Source organism: Heliangelus exortis, chromosome 9 (genome assembly GCF_036169615.1).
Source record: "Heliangelus exortis chromosome 9, bHelExo1.hap1, whole genome shotgun sequence".
In the NCBI taxonomy this organism is placed as follows: Eukaryota; Metazoa; Chordata; class Aves; order Apodiformes; family Trochilidae; genus Heliangelus; species Heliangelus exortis.
The window spans coordinates 26274973-26291602 of record NC_092430.1 but is presented as its reverse complement, the minus strand read 5'-3'; the positions used below and the strand labels follow the sequence as shown (position 1 = coordinate 26291602).

The following is a 16630-nucleotide window of genomic DNA, read 5'->3' as shown; positions in this document are numbered from 1 at the left end:
ATCAAAGTTAAAAGCTGCCCTGCAGTTACGCAACCTTTTCACAGACCCAGTTTATGTGTGGTCCACAAACAGCTGTATCCACACAAATGACATCATGCTTCCACATGAAACCAATGCTGTCATTCATCACCTCCTCCACACCCAGCTGCTTGTTCCTGCCCACAGGCTACCCCTTTACTGGCAAAAGCATTTTTGTGGCTACACAGCAAACTAAAACTGCCTGGGGATAAAAAGAAGATACCTTCTGACTAGACCAGTTCCAGACCAGCAAAAGTAACTGGGTAGCCATGAAAATGCTTATGTGCAACCAATGCAGCAGTCCAGGTGGGAAAAGTAAGCTGGCTGCAGAAAAGATTGACTGAAGCAAGCAGTGACCAGTGACTTTTCAGTGGTAACACCCCAGAGAGGTTAGGGAGCTGTAATGCTGAGAGGGAAGTGGTAGGAATGAGACCTGGGTACAGAAATCAAACCACTTTCATAATGGGAAAATAATATATGGAACAACACTTTATAAGATGCAGTGCATCTAGTCTTATTCACACTAAATAAATAAGAAATATTGTAAGAACAATTATATAATGATCAGTGTAAATCTGGCGTTAAATTACCAGGACCATAAGCACCTAGGCAGGAATTTAACTCCTCTTGTGCATAAACACGTGCTTAATTTTTTTTCCTGTCAATTGTTCAGTGAATAAAACAACCATGCTAAGAATCCAGGCTGGCTGAAGGATTATCACAATATAGGAAGTTCTCTGTAAGAAAATTGCTTTAAGATAAGCAGCACATGGATATGATAGAAACCAGGCAAAGTTAAGTAAAGATTAATAGCCTGTATGGTGTGTCTGGGATACTTTCAGGTATAGGGTGTGAGTGGTGCTGTCTGTAATGGCTATTTGCTGCCTTTGCTATAGCATATAGTATACCATATATGTATATATACATATATACACACATACACACTCCCTTCTCCATCAGCTGATGTGTACCCATATTGTACTGGACAAGCCACTTGGCCAAACATCCAGGAAACTGAAAAAAGCAGTAACAGCCAGCAGGGCAGAACAAGTCTATTGGCTCCAATTAAAGCAGCCGTGAATTAAGAAAGAGACAAGATGACGGAGAAGGTAGCTTGGTAGGCCCAGGAAGACAGTAGTGAAAATTCCCAAACTGTACACAGCCATCAAAAGACTGACAGGAACAGAACCACTTTAAATTTTTTGCTGGCAGAGATACCCTTGGGCATCTCTCAAGGTTGTATAAATGTAGTAATTGTTGGGATCAGCCATTTTCAGTGAAGAAGTCAGCAAATGCACAAGCAAGTCCAGTACTTCTGAAGTTAAGCAATCCTGAAACACTGTATGGGCTTCTGAGTTACCCAAGACAAAAATTCTTCCTGTTGATGGCACTAAGAATAGCACCCAGCACTGATACACTCCAGGTAAGCCAGGAGTGAAATACAGTGAATTTTCAAGGTATTAACTATATGGTTTGTTCAGGATGCAGAGTGGTTTTATTACTTACACAGATCAGGACTATCTGCATTGAACAGGTGTGCTAAATCCAGGGCCAGTTTGGGTCTAGCAGCAGCTTTATTACCTGTAGGTGGTGCAAAATCCACACTAGTAAATCCTTCTGGACCTTGTGGAAAGCACGCAGACACATCTAAACCATTTGCAACATGCTTCCAGAATCAGGTGTTCTGGAGATTATGGTCCAGAGATGCCAGTGTGCCATCCATGACTTCCCCAGAGACACAAAGATGTCACTGGATCCCCAATTTAAGTCTCCTGGAAGCCACAGGCTGCAGTGCAGAGGCAGCACCGCATTCTGTGGAAGTAAGCGTACTAGCACCAGCTTTGAGAGGAACACTATCAGGCCCAGCCTAGATCTTCAAGGAATTTCAGATTTGGCATTCGAATGGTTTATTGGGATTTTCTTGGAGAAAAAAAAAATTATTTTACAAAACTAAGTAAGTCTCTTCAATAAACAGTCATTACACAATTTTCCAGCTCAAATGAAAGCAACTAAAAATGTAGGGCTAAGTTCCAAGCCTGGACTATGTGGCCTCAGTTTCATTGCAGCCCATGGAACTACAGCTATTTAGTTCACATCTCGAGTTAGACCTATGTAACTTTCTTCTCCCAGTTAGATGAAGAATGAAGAAAAATCTCTCACTGCTTTTGTTTGCTTTCTACATTAATCATGATATTCTAGTGAATCAGGTGTTCTGATATTGTAAGATACCTTTCTGTTGATGACTTTGCTGGATACATACTAAGCAAGGGTTATTTTGTGGGCAAGAGACTCTGCAAGTTGCAGAAGCCAAAACATGCAAGTGTTAATTGTTTCTGACATATGCATTGAACTGATTGTACCAACTTGTATTATTTTAACGTCAGAAGTGTCTGGACGCAACTGTGGATCTTTTTTTCTATTGTTTATAGGCAGCCTGGAGCCCAATTCATATGAACTGGCCAGTTTCAGGTGTCACGCAACACTGTCTGATGAAAAACAAATGTCTATAGTGGTTTAAAAAAAAAAGAAAAAAAAAAAGAAATTAAAAAAAAAAGGAACCCAGCCATGTTACAGCTTTGACTTAGTCACGATATTGTGAAGAAAAAAAGACTGGGCTCCCCTCCTTTTCATTCTCCACTTCTGCCAACAAAGAACTGCTTGTTTCACTGATTTCCCAGAAACAGCACTAGCCTTCCAACAAGGTCAGCAAAAAATACTGCTTTTCAGTTCTGGTGCATTTTGTTCCAAAAATCTGCAAAGTATTAAAGCAAAAAGTTGTACTATCCCAGTGCACAGAGACTCCTTTATTCAGATTTCTGGGCTGAAAATAGCTGTACAGAAATTTCTCAACAGTTGCAACTGTTTAGTTCTATGACAGTCACATTTAACTAACCTTTCCTGTATTCAATGAACCAAGCTTAAATAAACCCCAATGAACAACCTACAGGTGCATCATCAAAGCTATGATCTAGCAGGAAGTTATTTAGAAGATTAAAGATTTACTCTGTAAGCACTTTTAGCAGTAAATCAGCAACAAAATGTGGTGTGGGCTACCTGATGAAGAAACAGATTCAATGATAATGAACATATACTGAGGACCATTATTATATAAAATATTTATTTATTTATTTTTACTTCTGTTTCATGCAGCTTTTACATTTCATTCACTTTGAAACTATGAAAATGACCTAGTACTCTTGCAGCTCTTAGATGGGATTATTGCATTGTTTTATTGGTTGGATTTCCTGGCTGATGAAAGAGTCCACGTCTGGACTACTAACCTTGAAGGAAAAGGCTTACACCAGCAGGAACTTCTCTGTTAAAATTAAAAATTACTAGATCTTGAAACAATACCAACAACTCTTTTGAACACATCAACCTTTAACATTTTAGACTTACTAGACAGTTGCTGGTTTAAATGTGTGTGTCCTTTGAGATACCTGGATTTAATTTAGCTGATATTGAATTTAATTCCTGTTAGTCTCTGGCACTTATATAGCCCCTGTCCTTAAAAAAAATACATTATTCCATTTGCAATCTACCTGATATATTACTTCTTTGATGTTTTAATTGCAAATAACAACAAAAAATATAAATTCTTGTTCTTTTCCAGAGCTGTGTCATAAAACTATCATGCCCATGGAACCTGCAATCCTCCACAATGCTTTCAGCTCTCCTGTGAGTATTATTTCATTAACCAGAAGAAGGTGCCAAAATTATTCACATTGACAATTCACAACTGAATTGTTTCTGCTTCTTTCAGGATATCCAGTAATTAGAACTGACCTGGAACAGGAAGCCTGTGCAGGTGCTGTGAGGGTATAGGCTACACCCTAAAGGAAAAACAGGTTCCTCTCAATGTTGCGTATTTGTAACCAAATTGCCAGCCAATGCAAATCAAACCTTGCAAAAGCTAGACCATTTCACCTATATTAGTTATCACTAAAACACACACCACTTGTTTTTAAACACTTTGGGAGTTTCTGTGTTCTTATCTCCAGAGACTCACTTTGACACAGTAACCAAAACTGCATTTTATCATCCTCAGACAATAGTAGCTACAACTCTTATATCACGGCAGGATATGGAAACTTTGCTTCATGTGTTTATTGCTCTTAGATGGGATTATTGCATTGTTTTATTGGTTGGATTTCCTGGTTGATGAAAAAGAAATGAAAGCAGAGGCAAAGTGCCATAATCCCCAGTTGCATCCAGACCCAATTAAATTACCGCCAGCAATACAGCTGAAAGCTAAACTTTTTAGATGCACAGATTAATTTCTAGAACACAAATAGGTCTCAGTGTAAGAGGCTCTCCATGTTAGATTCTGTTGTGTAAAGCATAATATCTTTTGCCATAGAGAACTAGTGTATTTAATAGTTAAAACTACCCTGCTTGCATCACTTGGATCATGCCTGCTGGTGGATCTTGGCAGAGTAAGCTCCTAGGGTAAGGATCTTTGTCTTCCTCGGTAGGGAAAAAAAAACCCCAAATAGTTCTTCATCAGGAGTTTGACACAATAAGTTAATATGGTTGAACCCTCAGATCACCATAATGGAACAGCTCAGATTGGAAGGGACCTCTAAAGATCATCTTGTTCCAACTTCCATGGAAAATAACAGATTCGAAGGTAAGAGACAGGGTAAGAGAAGATGGCTGAGCTCTAATGCATAAGGGATCTACACAAATGTAGCTCTGCTCATCTCTTTGCATCGCCCCTTGTCACCTGCTTTCCTGACAGCCAGCTTATACATGACTGCAGCTTTTAAAAGCCTTTTCAGCCCTCAGTCCCAACTCTATGCAAGGTCTGGTGAGTCACACAAGTTCTCTTGTATACCAGAAGTGGAAAATGCCAAGTAGTAAAACCAGGGATGTGTTTCTGCTGTTTTTGATGCTGGACTGCCCACTGCAAAGAGAGGGGCAGAGGTGGGGGGGCAGCAGGGACAGACGGCCTGGATGGTCTCCCAGAAGCTGAGCTGGACCAAACACACCTTGTAATCAGTAAGGTAAATGGAAAACCCCTATCCACACCTAAACAAACTCGAAGGTGTTTTACAAAATGGCTGAGTGCCCAAAACTCTCAAACCACCAGACTCTGGGCATTACTTGACAGGCAGTTCAGTCTGTGCCCTGCAGACTGAGATGGCATCTGCTGCCAGGCAGGACTTCCACAGCTGGCTCTTCATTGTGGTTGCCTCTTTGCAACTCAGAAGGTTCTCTGAGGTTTTTTTGCAGGCAGAGTCTGTTCTTTTCGTACCAGCTTTTCAAGGAATCTGCATATATAAATTCAAGCTAATTTATATAGGAAACATAAAAACTATCAGAGGGTTTACATTATTTTATGCCAAAATAAGTTGCAAACTGTTAAACTTGAAAAACATTTAAATGAAGACCAGATTGTGCTCACCAACTGGATGAAGAGTACAATCACAAAAGAAATCTCTTTAGAACAGTTTGAAGTAAGCAGCATGAAAATAACAATAGTTTTGAATGTTGCATAATGTAGAATGTAGAAAGACTGCAAAACAAGCAGCATTTAATTAAAAGTTGTTGCAAAAGAAACTTTTATAAGGATCTAATTTTCCCCCCTAAATCTTGCTACACATAGCCAAAAGCCATACTCCACAGTCTTCTTACACCAGTGACTGCCATTAGGGCAGAATTGCTTTCCTAGCTTGGATGTGGGCACTTCCAGAGAAGAGTTTAGTCATTTAAATCAGGCAGTGGTTCGACCATCAGCACTGCAACTGCTCTCTCCTTCCTTTCATTCTCAGGATGTCCATGGAGCTTGGTCTCCTAATTCAAGGACCTGGGCTAGATGCCCAAAACAAATACACTCCACATACGGTCCTGGAATCAACACAATAATGGAGTTGACTGGTAATATATAGTCTATATGTTATCAACCAGCTGAAAAAGGATGTTTCAGAATGGGCAAAACCTAATACATACTTATGTATTATGTACTTATGAAGGTGCAAGAAATATAGTGTTTCTGGTTGTCTTCATTCAGAAGCTGATCATTTTCCCTGTTGCATTCCAACAACAAAATATATAGTTAAAAGATTGCTGTTAATGTTGTCCTTTCCATAGTATATCCATCTCATCTCTGAGCTGTCTTAACAACAAAGGTGAAGTATTTAGAAAAAGCAGACTGATAAAGTATGAATATATGCTAGCCTGCAACAATATGCTTCAGTCTCTGGGATAAATTTCCCTTTTCATTCACGAAGTGTGATTGAATTTAGTAGCAATGTGTAAATGAGCAGAGAAACCTGCCTAACATGGATTAGTTTTCTGTGATTTTTAACAAGATGCATTAGAGAAAGAAATACTTTCAGATGTTTTTGCTATATAACATCTGAAAGCAATGCTTTGAATGTTAATGAGAAAACTAACACTGCATTAAGTTATAAGAAAACCAGTATGTATAGCTCATAAATAGATAGCATAAAACCACAATAAGAAAAAAGGTAGAAAAATACAGGTTTTTAAGGTATGTCTATTAATATCAATCAAATATATGTTTCTTTATGTCTCAAGCATAGTCATACTATGACTGTCACATTCACTCTGTGCTTTTGAGACCATGTTTATAAGTGTTTTTTTCAGCAAATATTACTTTAAAAAGCTTATAAACCAAAGCAACAAGCTGTACAGATCAGACCATATTTCCCATCTCCTCATAAGAAGCACAGCAAGGAAAACACATGTGTTAGCAATTGGAAGTGCAGACCAGTATGCAGACCTGGAATACTTAGATCCTTTTAAGTGGCACATCTTCAAAAGAAAAACTTCTTTTAAAACCTCCAATACCGAAAAACACCAAGGCAAAAGACAAATCCATAGACCTCACTTGTTAAAAAGTTACAAAATTATGGCCAGAAGAGTGGCTTAACTTGGTATCCAGTTTCCACTTTTCCTCTGATGTCTGTAAGATGTTGACACAATCACTTCTGGCTTAGGAGAGTGACTGCCAGACCAACAAATTGCTCACTTCAACATCTGACTCAAAAAAGCAGGTTTAGCAGCAGCACTGTTAGTGCCACAAAGAAGCAGAAAGGCCCTTCCTTCTGGCCAAGATATCAAAGTAGAGGCATTCTACTTTAGTACTAGAAACTGCTCTCCCATGTATTTTAAACCGTCACAAGAAGTATTCAGAAGCTACTGACTGCATTCTGTTCAGCATATTGCAATCTTGTAATTTCAGTGTGCAGATATGTACACACCCAGATTCTAAATTAAATATTTTTAAATATATGGTGTGTTCAAATAGGGGGACTGAGAAATCAAAGACTGTGATATAGATTTAATAATACTGTGCTAAAAGTTCTCATGAGCTGTGCAAACAGATTTGCTTGCTCCCAAAGTGTCACAGCATACCCTTTGAAAGACACCAGAATGAGAAAAAGTTCACCAAAACATAATAAAAACAATTTCTCCATTAAATAAATATGGACACTGTGGAATTTTTCACATACCCTTTCTAGAAGACTAATGTTTAGGAAATTTAGTCCCAGATCTGAACCACTATGTCAAGCACTGTATAAAAACACACCAAAGAGTAGAACCTCGTCTATTAATGTGAAGGGTACTGAATGAAATATAGCCTGAATTTGATGTGGCAGATTTTGAAGTCTGTGGAAACACCCCTGCTGGGCACCTGAAGTCCCTTGATGAACAGCCTCTTAATTAGGTGTATGCCTTTATTTCTAATCCTTTGTATCTCGAGAAAGCCCCTCTAAAATTTAGCACACGAGCATTTCAGTACAACATTTGGCTTCGATTCACTTCCACTGACAAACTGGAGGGAAAAGTTTGCTGTACCCTGTCCTGATTTATGATACCGCCTTTGTTTTTTAATTTAGGAGAATGTAACAGATGTCAACACAAGTTGAGGTGTTGGTATGAACAAAAAACCACACTGTCCTATTCCTACCTCTCAGACATTTCAGAATTGCTATATACAGACTGACCTAAACGCAGCTGTGGTTTGAAGTAACATGTGCAGAGCAATTGTTCATTTTACCATGCAGTATGAGACACTGCAGCATACCCTAACCTTCCAGATTTTACTCAGGTTTCTTCTTCAGATATCCACTCTCACGATACAATTTGCTTATGTCCACTAGATCATATAACCAACACCTTTTACTGAATATATTCAAGCAGGACAGCTGTTGAAAGAAAGGTAGAAGAAAGAACTAAGTTAGCTATCTCATGGGCCTAGGTGTTTATTATAAATTTAAGACAAAAGTTAATCTGTACACTGTATTACTGCTACTGGTGACCATTGGCAGCCAAATGTTTACCATTTTCTTTTTACGTGAGGAGATGGCCCTGATGAATCACACTACAAAGTAATAACCATGAAATCATGAGACCTACTTACCAAAAATTAACCTGAACAAGAATCTGGTCTGTGTTTTTAAGACCAGCCATTTGACATAGCTTTGTAATCTTGAATCTGTAAGCTGATCTACCTGATCCTCATTCTCTAGAGTGGCAGAAAATCTAAGGTGCAGAAGTGAAATATTAGGGATTATTTGTAATTCTCAATTATACATGAAAACATTTTCTTACATTTACCTATTTTCTTTAAAAATTTCAGAGTTTTCATGGCTTTATTTTCACTGAGGCTCAGAGCTGGCAAAATCTGGGGAACAGAAGTTCATGCCTAAATTTAAGGCTAAAGTGTTAAACAGGAGCATCAATAAAACCACACCATTTACAGAAGTCTTGACATCACTTATACTGCAAAATAGACTTTTTAGTATTTTGCGAGTATCTTCCAGTGCAGAACCTTACTGTGCAAAAAACCCACCACCACAAACAAACAAGTAAACCATCTACAACCTCTAAACCAAAGCAACACAGGAAAGACTGCAGAGAGGTTATCTAACAGCAATTTGCTCAGTAAGCTTTGAAAAGCTTGCAGGCTTGTGCAGGCTTTATACCACTTCTGAATGAAAAAGCAGGTGTAGAGCTTATTTTTCCATGCTCAACATTATATAAAAATTGCAAAAGCAGCTCGAAATAAAACGCATAAGGTGTTAAAACTTCAACTCAAACAGCACAAATTCACTCATTGCCAACGCTACAGAGGGGAAAAATAGAAAAGAAAGTGGAGAACTTTATGTATCTGATCTGATAGCAGCATCAGAGCTACCTTTCCTGAAGCAAAAACTACTTTGGCAAACAATGAGTTAAAGGTGGCTTTCCTCTTTCTTTTGTATTTCCACCACAGAGAGGACATCCAGAACTCACCAAGATTTGGCTGAGGCCTTTGTGGTACTGGTGTGGAAGCAGCTGCAGGGTGGTGGCTCATGGGATTCAGTGGCTGGTTCATCGTTTTTCGAGGATCTTGCCATGTTGTAATTTTTTCTATGTGACTGAGGAAGAAAAGATAAAACACAAGCTTAACACAAAAGACCCAAGTGTACATCCACATAGTTATGCATAAGCATAGAATCATCATGGTTGGAAAGCACCTTCAAGATCATCAAGTTCAACCCTCAGTCATGATAATGTCATGAGAGTCCTATTTGCTTTTCTTATCCCACATTTGTCTACCCTTTTCCTCTCAACCTAAGACCTCTCAACCTATCATCTTGTCATTTATTTTTTCCTCTGGTCTTCTGCCTCTGACATTCTAATGTTTTATGCACTAATATGGAATAATTACTTTTACTTGAAAAACTGGTGAATTCTATTATGATATTGAAAATCTGTAATACATATTCATGTTCCAGATTATTTAACTGTCCAAAAGTTGTTTACTCTTGTCTGAACAGCCTTTTTCTATATACTCAAATATATGGCCATTTTTCATTCAGCAATGTATGGTCATTTTACTGAGTTTTGAAAAGACAAGTGTTTGTCTTGCCAAATGCCACTGCTTGCTTCGCACCATGAAAGCTCATCTGTCTACACTTCTCCAAGAACATCAATAATGATCAAAACATAGAATTTGTCATTTAGGCCTTGATCCTGCAACACTGAATTCACCAGAAGTTTAGCTACAGATGCCAATGGAAAGTGGGTCATCCCCTTTAAATTTTGCACGGATTCTCAGCATTGCAGATATTTAGGAAAGATCATGGTAGCAGGAATGCTTGGTCACAGCTGGCAGTCTGTTAGAGTAACAATGACTTTTTTTGTCTGGCAAATACAGGATCGATGGCTTTACTTTTAATACAGGGTCATTGGGATTACTCTATTGAACTGTAAAAAAAAACAAAACATGTAAGATTTTCTGTATCTTTCTATAACAGAAGCCATTAAAATATTATTCAGCAATACTGTTTATATGGTGCTGACAGTAAACACTTCCATGAGGTCAGTAAAATCTTGATCAAATAAATGACTCTGAAAAAAAATTTTAAGAACAGTACTATGTACTATTAGACACATCAGACGTTAAAAGCCAGAGTCAAGGAATAGTTACTCTTTTAGAAACACATTTGCTTTAACACTCCATGTTGAAACTCTTGGTTTCCAATCACCAATTCATAATGAAATTAGCTGTAGTTCTATAAAGGAGCTTTTTTTCCATACTGCACCGTGAAACAACTCTCCATCCTTTTTTTTTTTTTTTTTTAATATGCCCACTTAAAAATGTCCATCCTACAAAGGATGATGAAGAAGAGCTCTGCTGTTTGCTTTTTGTCTTTTCTTACTTATTGACATAGTGAGGCAGTCAGCATTAATCCAAGGCAGCCAGCATTAAGTCAGCAAACAAGGAAGTATTTTCTAAGTTAAAATCATTCTAGGACATATCTTTATTGCCTTGCAGATTTTCCCCTTTTTCATTTGAAATAAAAGTTGCAAATTAAAAATACTCAATTCATAAAACTTCTTATATAAAAGTCTTCATTAAAAAAATACAAAATTGTTCTGTTATGGCTATGCAAAGCAACCAGTCATGAAACAGTAGCTGGAAACTAATACTGCTTCAGTTCAAAATCTCTTTTATCCTTTTTATGGGGAAAACAATTTGTAGTTAAATTACACATATGAGAATCAGGGCCATGACAACCACTTAGAAATGCTTCTTAACTTACAGAAGATCTTAAAAAATGTTCAAAAACCTTAAGGATCATAGATATTAGAGAATCCAGCGGAATTTTAAACAAAACAAAACCACAGGAATTTTCTGTGTAAACATGGTAACTTCTCATAGCCAGGATCCACAAGTGACCTTGCTTACCCTCCTTGGTGCCACCCTGGCAGTGTACAAACATATCTTCTTCATTAGAAAACATGCAGACAGAGTGTCTGAAACAGAACCTTCAAATATGGCATTGAGATTATGATTCAAGATCAAGTAATAGGTGGTTGTTACTAGAATTTATTACTACAACCACTAAACTGATTTGGGTTTAACGAGTTATTAAAGGCTGTTAAACATTAGACAATGCTTGCTTAACAACTTCAGATAGTAAAACTGAAAACCCAACAATTCTCTAAAATCAGCAGAAAGATTCTAAAATAAAGAGCTTGGTTTCAGGCAGGAGAAGACTCCTTCTGGCTCAATTTCCATTGTTTATGTAAATACCCTCCCTTTATTTCTACATAGGTATTAAAAAGGTTATGTTAAAGCTTTGCACTTGAAATGTACTGGATTTATACTGGGATAACAGATTTTGGCTCAGTATCTTATACAGAAGAATATAAGAAAACACGTAGCAGTGACAGAAATTAGCCCTTTTTATTTCCTGACATCTTCCTGGGTATCAGAACTGATGAAATTAAATTCAAAACAGCCTCTTTTTTCTTAAAGGCCAATGGGTAAAACATTAAACATTATAAGTGGATTTCAAACACAAAAATGCAGAATTCTGCTCTGAAATCCAGGGCCCTCACCATTAATACCAGTTCCAAGGCAGTTACCAGTCTAGAGTCACCCACTGGCAGGTGGCTCCCACCCATAACCCCACTACAAAAGCTCTTTAATGCACACTATGTGGAGCAACCAGAGCAGATGCAGTCTCAATGAGCAGATATAAGCATAACATTTAGCTCTGGACTGTCCATTGAACTGTTTTGGTTTTTTTTGTTTGTTTGTTTGTTTGTTTTAAATAGTATGAAACAGTTCAGTGTTAGAGGAAGTCAGGCTGAAGCTGGGGCTTCCCGATGGGGCACAGACAGCCCAGGTCCAAGAGGGGCAGCCCCAGGTCCCCAGCCCTGTGTTCCAGTCCTTCTCCTTGGACAGTGATTCCACAGTCGTGGCAACAGGCTAAGCAAACCCGTATGGCTAATACGAACTTATTCTTTTCTGTGTTGCCGATGCTGTTTCAGCAGGACTCTCATCCAACCATCCCTATGGTTGCACAAGGAAGGGAGAGGCAATTCAGAGCCAGGGTGGTAGAAGAGCAGCATTTCTGGCTGTGAAACCACACCCTTTTACCACTGTCCATGTTAGCCCTGGGAAAAAATCATTTTGCTCGCATGTGTGAAATGTGACTGTAATCTAGACCATTTATTCAGCTCTGAAATGTGTACCTGTGCAGAAGAAAACAAAGCATTACAGAGGGGACCCCAAAATATCCTTATCTGGGATTGTATCAATCCATCTGTTCCTCAGTTTATTATTTCCAGAACTACTAATCCCAGAAGGATTTTTTTCTTGGCATACATCTCATAGCTTACAACAGTGTGGCAGAAAACAAAGTTCAGACAAAGGCAAGTTACAAAGCCTACAGAGCTTGCCTTCTCTGGTAAACTGTACTACATGGGTGACCCACTTGGATGACAGAAAAAATTTCCATCTCTCTATATCTGAGCTTCCCACTGATACCAGGCAAAGATCAAGTATTTAATTTTCACGATCTCTTGAGACAATTGAGTATCACTGAATTAAACCTCTGGTATAAATGTCCTCAAAGGAGCTGACTTGTGTGCTATTTCACTGTTTATCAACAGAATCATACAGTCCTAAATAACTTTATATACATAATTCTGGTGTAACAGCTTCTATACAGAAAGGTAGCCTTCTACACTGGATCTGCTTAAATTAATACTTAATAAATACCACAAAAACATCTTTCATCCAGACCTAAGAGCTATATTCTGTTTCTGTAGGTTGTAAAGTTTCCAGTTCTCTTAAGGAGGAAGTATTTTTCTACAATTGCTAGTTTATGCTTTTAATTACTGCATTATCTCCTGCAAATAACAACACTTCCAGTTCCAATTTTTTTTTCATAAAATAGCTCCAAAGTTATGTAAATATTTTCCAGTTTCCTTTGTAATTCTTACTTTCCTTTTTTCCCTTAAAAGACAGGGGAAGAGGTAAATAGGAGATGGGACAGTAATGTGATTTTTGGTTAAAAATGTATGTAGATAAAAAGTGCTGATCACATTTAAATACACTTCCAGTAACAAGTATTACTTCACTGATTACTCAAAGATAAAGCTGAAACTCAATGTCAGAACAATTCAGAGAAAGACTAATTTCATGAGTGCTCTAAATCTTGAATTATTTGCTCTTTTATTATTATCATAGTCTACTATTACTGTGTATGCATTATTATTTCTTTCATTGCATGCCGTTTTTTGTTCATCATCTACACACATTATCCAAACAGCCTAAAAGTTTGGGAGAAAATGAGTGAAGCAGTTCTTTGCCATAAATTCTGAAGGTGTTGTCATTAATATGTATGAATACAAAGAGGAGGAGCCCCAAATTTTAAAGGTATCTTGCCTAATCTGTAACACTGAAGCTTGACAATGAATTAGTGAGAACTGTAATGTAGGAAGGCAACAAATTCTAAGATGGGCTTTCTTAAGATTTTTGAGGAATGTTCACAGACATGACAAAATAGCACCAAAATACATATTCAAATTCTTGCTTTTAAGTTTTTCAGAAGCAGTCGTTGCATTTCTTATTATAAATCCTAGTATCAGTGCAGGCCATTTCTCAACAAGGCCTTTATTCATCAGTAAGCAGGGTAGGAATGAAGAGGCATTCATTTTAACTTCTATTTCTGCACCACAGATGAGGCTGAGGGGGAGTCTTCATGTGCAAACCAGAAATTTTGAAAATAAGAATCTGAAGAATACTTAGCTGGGGGCTAATACTGTTCCCACTGAAAGTTAAATATTTGTAACACAAATAAGACACATAAATTATCTGTCAAATGAGACACAGAACATGCCATTATAAATGCCACCTCCAAGCTGCCCATTTCACAGCATTTATACCCAGAAAATCCTATGCTGCCCAAGCTCAGCACATGGCAAATTGTGTCCCTCATCAGAAAATTATTTAAAGCTGCATTCTAAACAACTCAGTACTTTACTAGGACTTTTTGATTCTGTTCCACCTGTTGTACCTGTTAAACGCTTCCTGTTTGGATGTCTGCTTCCCACTTTGAAATGTCAGTGTTCTTCAGAATTTGAGCTGCTTCTGTGTACTGCATTTTTTAACTACTAGGCTCTAATCCCTGACTTCCCTGACTTCCAGCCTTGCCAAGACAGCTCAGTTAGTTTAAATTAGCAAGCACCAGCATGAAGTATGCTAATTCTCTTTCTGCTTGTATTAACAACAAACATACCTCAGTGGGTTCTATTTTCAGACATTTTTTTTCCTAATATTAGGAAATTCAGATCTACTAATCTAAAAAGGTTTAAGAAAAACTGAGGAGAAAGAACATATTTGAGATACATTATTCCATGAACTTGCTATCACCTGAAATAACACAACCTTGGAGTTTGGCTAACACTGTAGTACTTGTACAGGGTCCTTTATCAGGGCTTTGTCAGAGGGGCTGAGAGAGTGGATTTTGTGACTGAGCCACATCAAAGTGGAGCTGCTCCAGGGCAGGCTAGAAGCTGGTGACTCACCAGCACCAACATCCCTCATGTTCTGACTCATTAACTGCTCTGAACAGGGCCACAGCTCATGCAGTGCTGGAGAAGGTCCAGTGTCCTGCTTCCGGCAGCACCACCATCTCCAAACAAACATTGAGAAATCTGTTTGCAGCTCTGCAGGCAGAGCCGAATCATTGCCCAACTTTTTTTCTCTGTCCCTCTGTTCCTTGTGAACACAAAAAGGACAAAAAGGAAGCTTGCCTCAAGTAAGAGTCCACTTACAGTGCTCTGATGCTGCATGATGCTGTGGCAGATACACTTCTATGCAAATGCAAAGCTTTTTAAATTTAAGGAAATTACCTTGGGGACACAACATCCCCATCTGCTGTGTGAACTTGCTCAGGGTGCTGCTGAGGCATTTCTGGGAAAACTGCAGCCAGAGCCAAGCCAGGCAGTACTGTGGTAACCATTTTCAGGAAGGATCCAGCAGCAGCAGAGAAATCATTTATCAGCCCTCAGTGCCTTAGAAACTTAAGGTAAAACAACTTAAGTTGTTTTGGCCAGTTTGTGGCCACTCCCTGTAGCCCCAGAGAGGCTGCCCAGGCAGCCCCCAGACACCTCTCGGGCAGAGGCAAGGTGAGTTTTCTGCCCTGAGAAGGAGCCAGTAATTTTGTCCTTCTCTGGTCCTGATGAGAGCAACCATTAGTAACAGAGGTCAGATGGCCTGGGGTTCTTGAGAGGCCAGGACTCACAGGACTTTCACACATGCCACCAACTCCCACAGGCCTTGCACAGCCTGAAGACAACCAGCAGAAATAACCAGCAGAATGTGAAAAATTCACATTCATGAACACCTTCATTTGAGTAGGGGCCTAACCCATAAAGGTACTAAGTGTTCAGTCCTTCAAAACACAGAAGGTTTGGTGGAGCTTAAAGTTACCACCTGTTTTGGAGTACAATTCATGAAGCCAAACACAACTTCACAGATAGTTCTGCACCTTACTCATTCCCATCTCCTGATACCTCCTCATTCAGGCAGTGCAGCTGGTTTAGGCTATGGACAGCAATTCAAATCAGTAAAGCAATCCAGATTAAAAACAGACCTAATCAAAATAATTATTACTATATTGGATCAATTTAAAGTGAGAAACATTCCAGATTGTCTCTAGTAAGAAAACTGTACATATGTTATGTGATCTCCTGGATATTGAAAGAGAATTTGTGGATGCTTCTTTGTAAGAATCCTCCATTAAGCACTCTTCTTATTAACAAAACACGAGCGTGTCAATAAACTCTCAGCTTCAGGTAGTTTCAAGAAATGAACCTTTAGTGTGAGATATATTGTAATTTATATACATACAAATATTTCATATTTCTTTGCAGATATTCTGTCTTCTCCATATCTATTACATGCACAAAAGAAGGGCAGGACACAGTCCAGTGACTGCACAAGAACACATTGTTCTCTCTGTAGCATACGGATGGATTCCTCTTCCTTTGCCACGCTGCTTCTCCCCTTCTCTCACCACAGACTGGAAAATGTCAAGAACCAAGCTGTGCCTCTCATCACAATATGAAAAGGCTTTAGAGAAACTACAGTGCTATGTCCTAACATCATACACCTACCTGTCCACTTGAGAACTATAACTGCAGACTGCTTAAGTCCCCACAACATGGGAACTACCTTCCAAACACATAAGAGACAGTAATACCTCTTAAAAATATAAAACACTCAGTCACTTCAGTAGGACAGCCCAATTTTTATGGTTTGACACTTGTTTACAGCTCTGTTAAACACAAA

At 38.5% G+C, this 16630-nt stretch overlaps 1 protein-coding gene across 1 annotated transcript in view; it reads right to left on the bottom strand.

The window, feature by feature from the left end:
• WWTR1 (WW domain containing transcription regulator 1) overlaps positions 1-16630 on the bottom strand; it is a 49148-nt gene that overhangs the window by 11221 nt on the left and 21297 nt on the right. The window contains exon 2 of the mRNA XM_071752967.1: positions 9286-9410. Within this exon, the coding sequence (XP_071609068.1) occupies positions 9286-9410 (125 nt within the window). The remainder of the gene's footprint in view (positions 1-9285; positions 9411-16630) is intronic.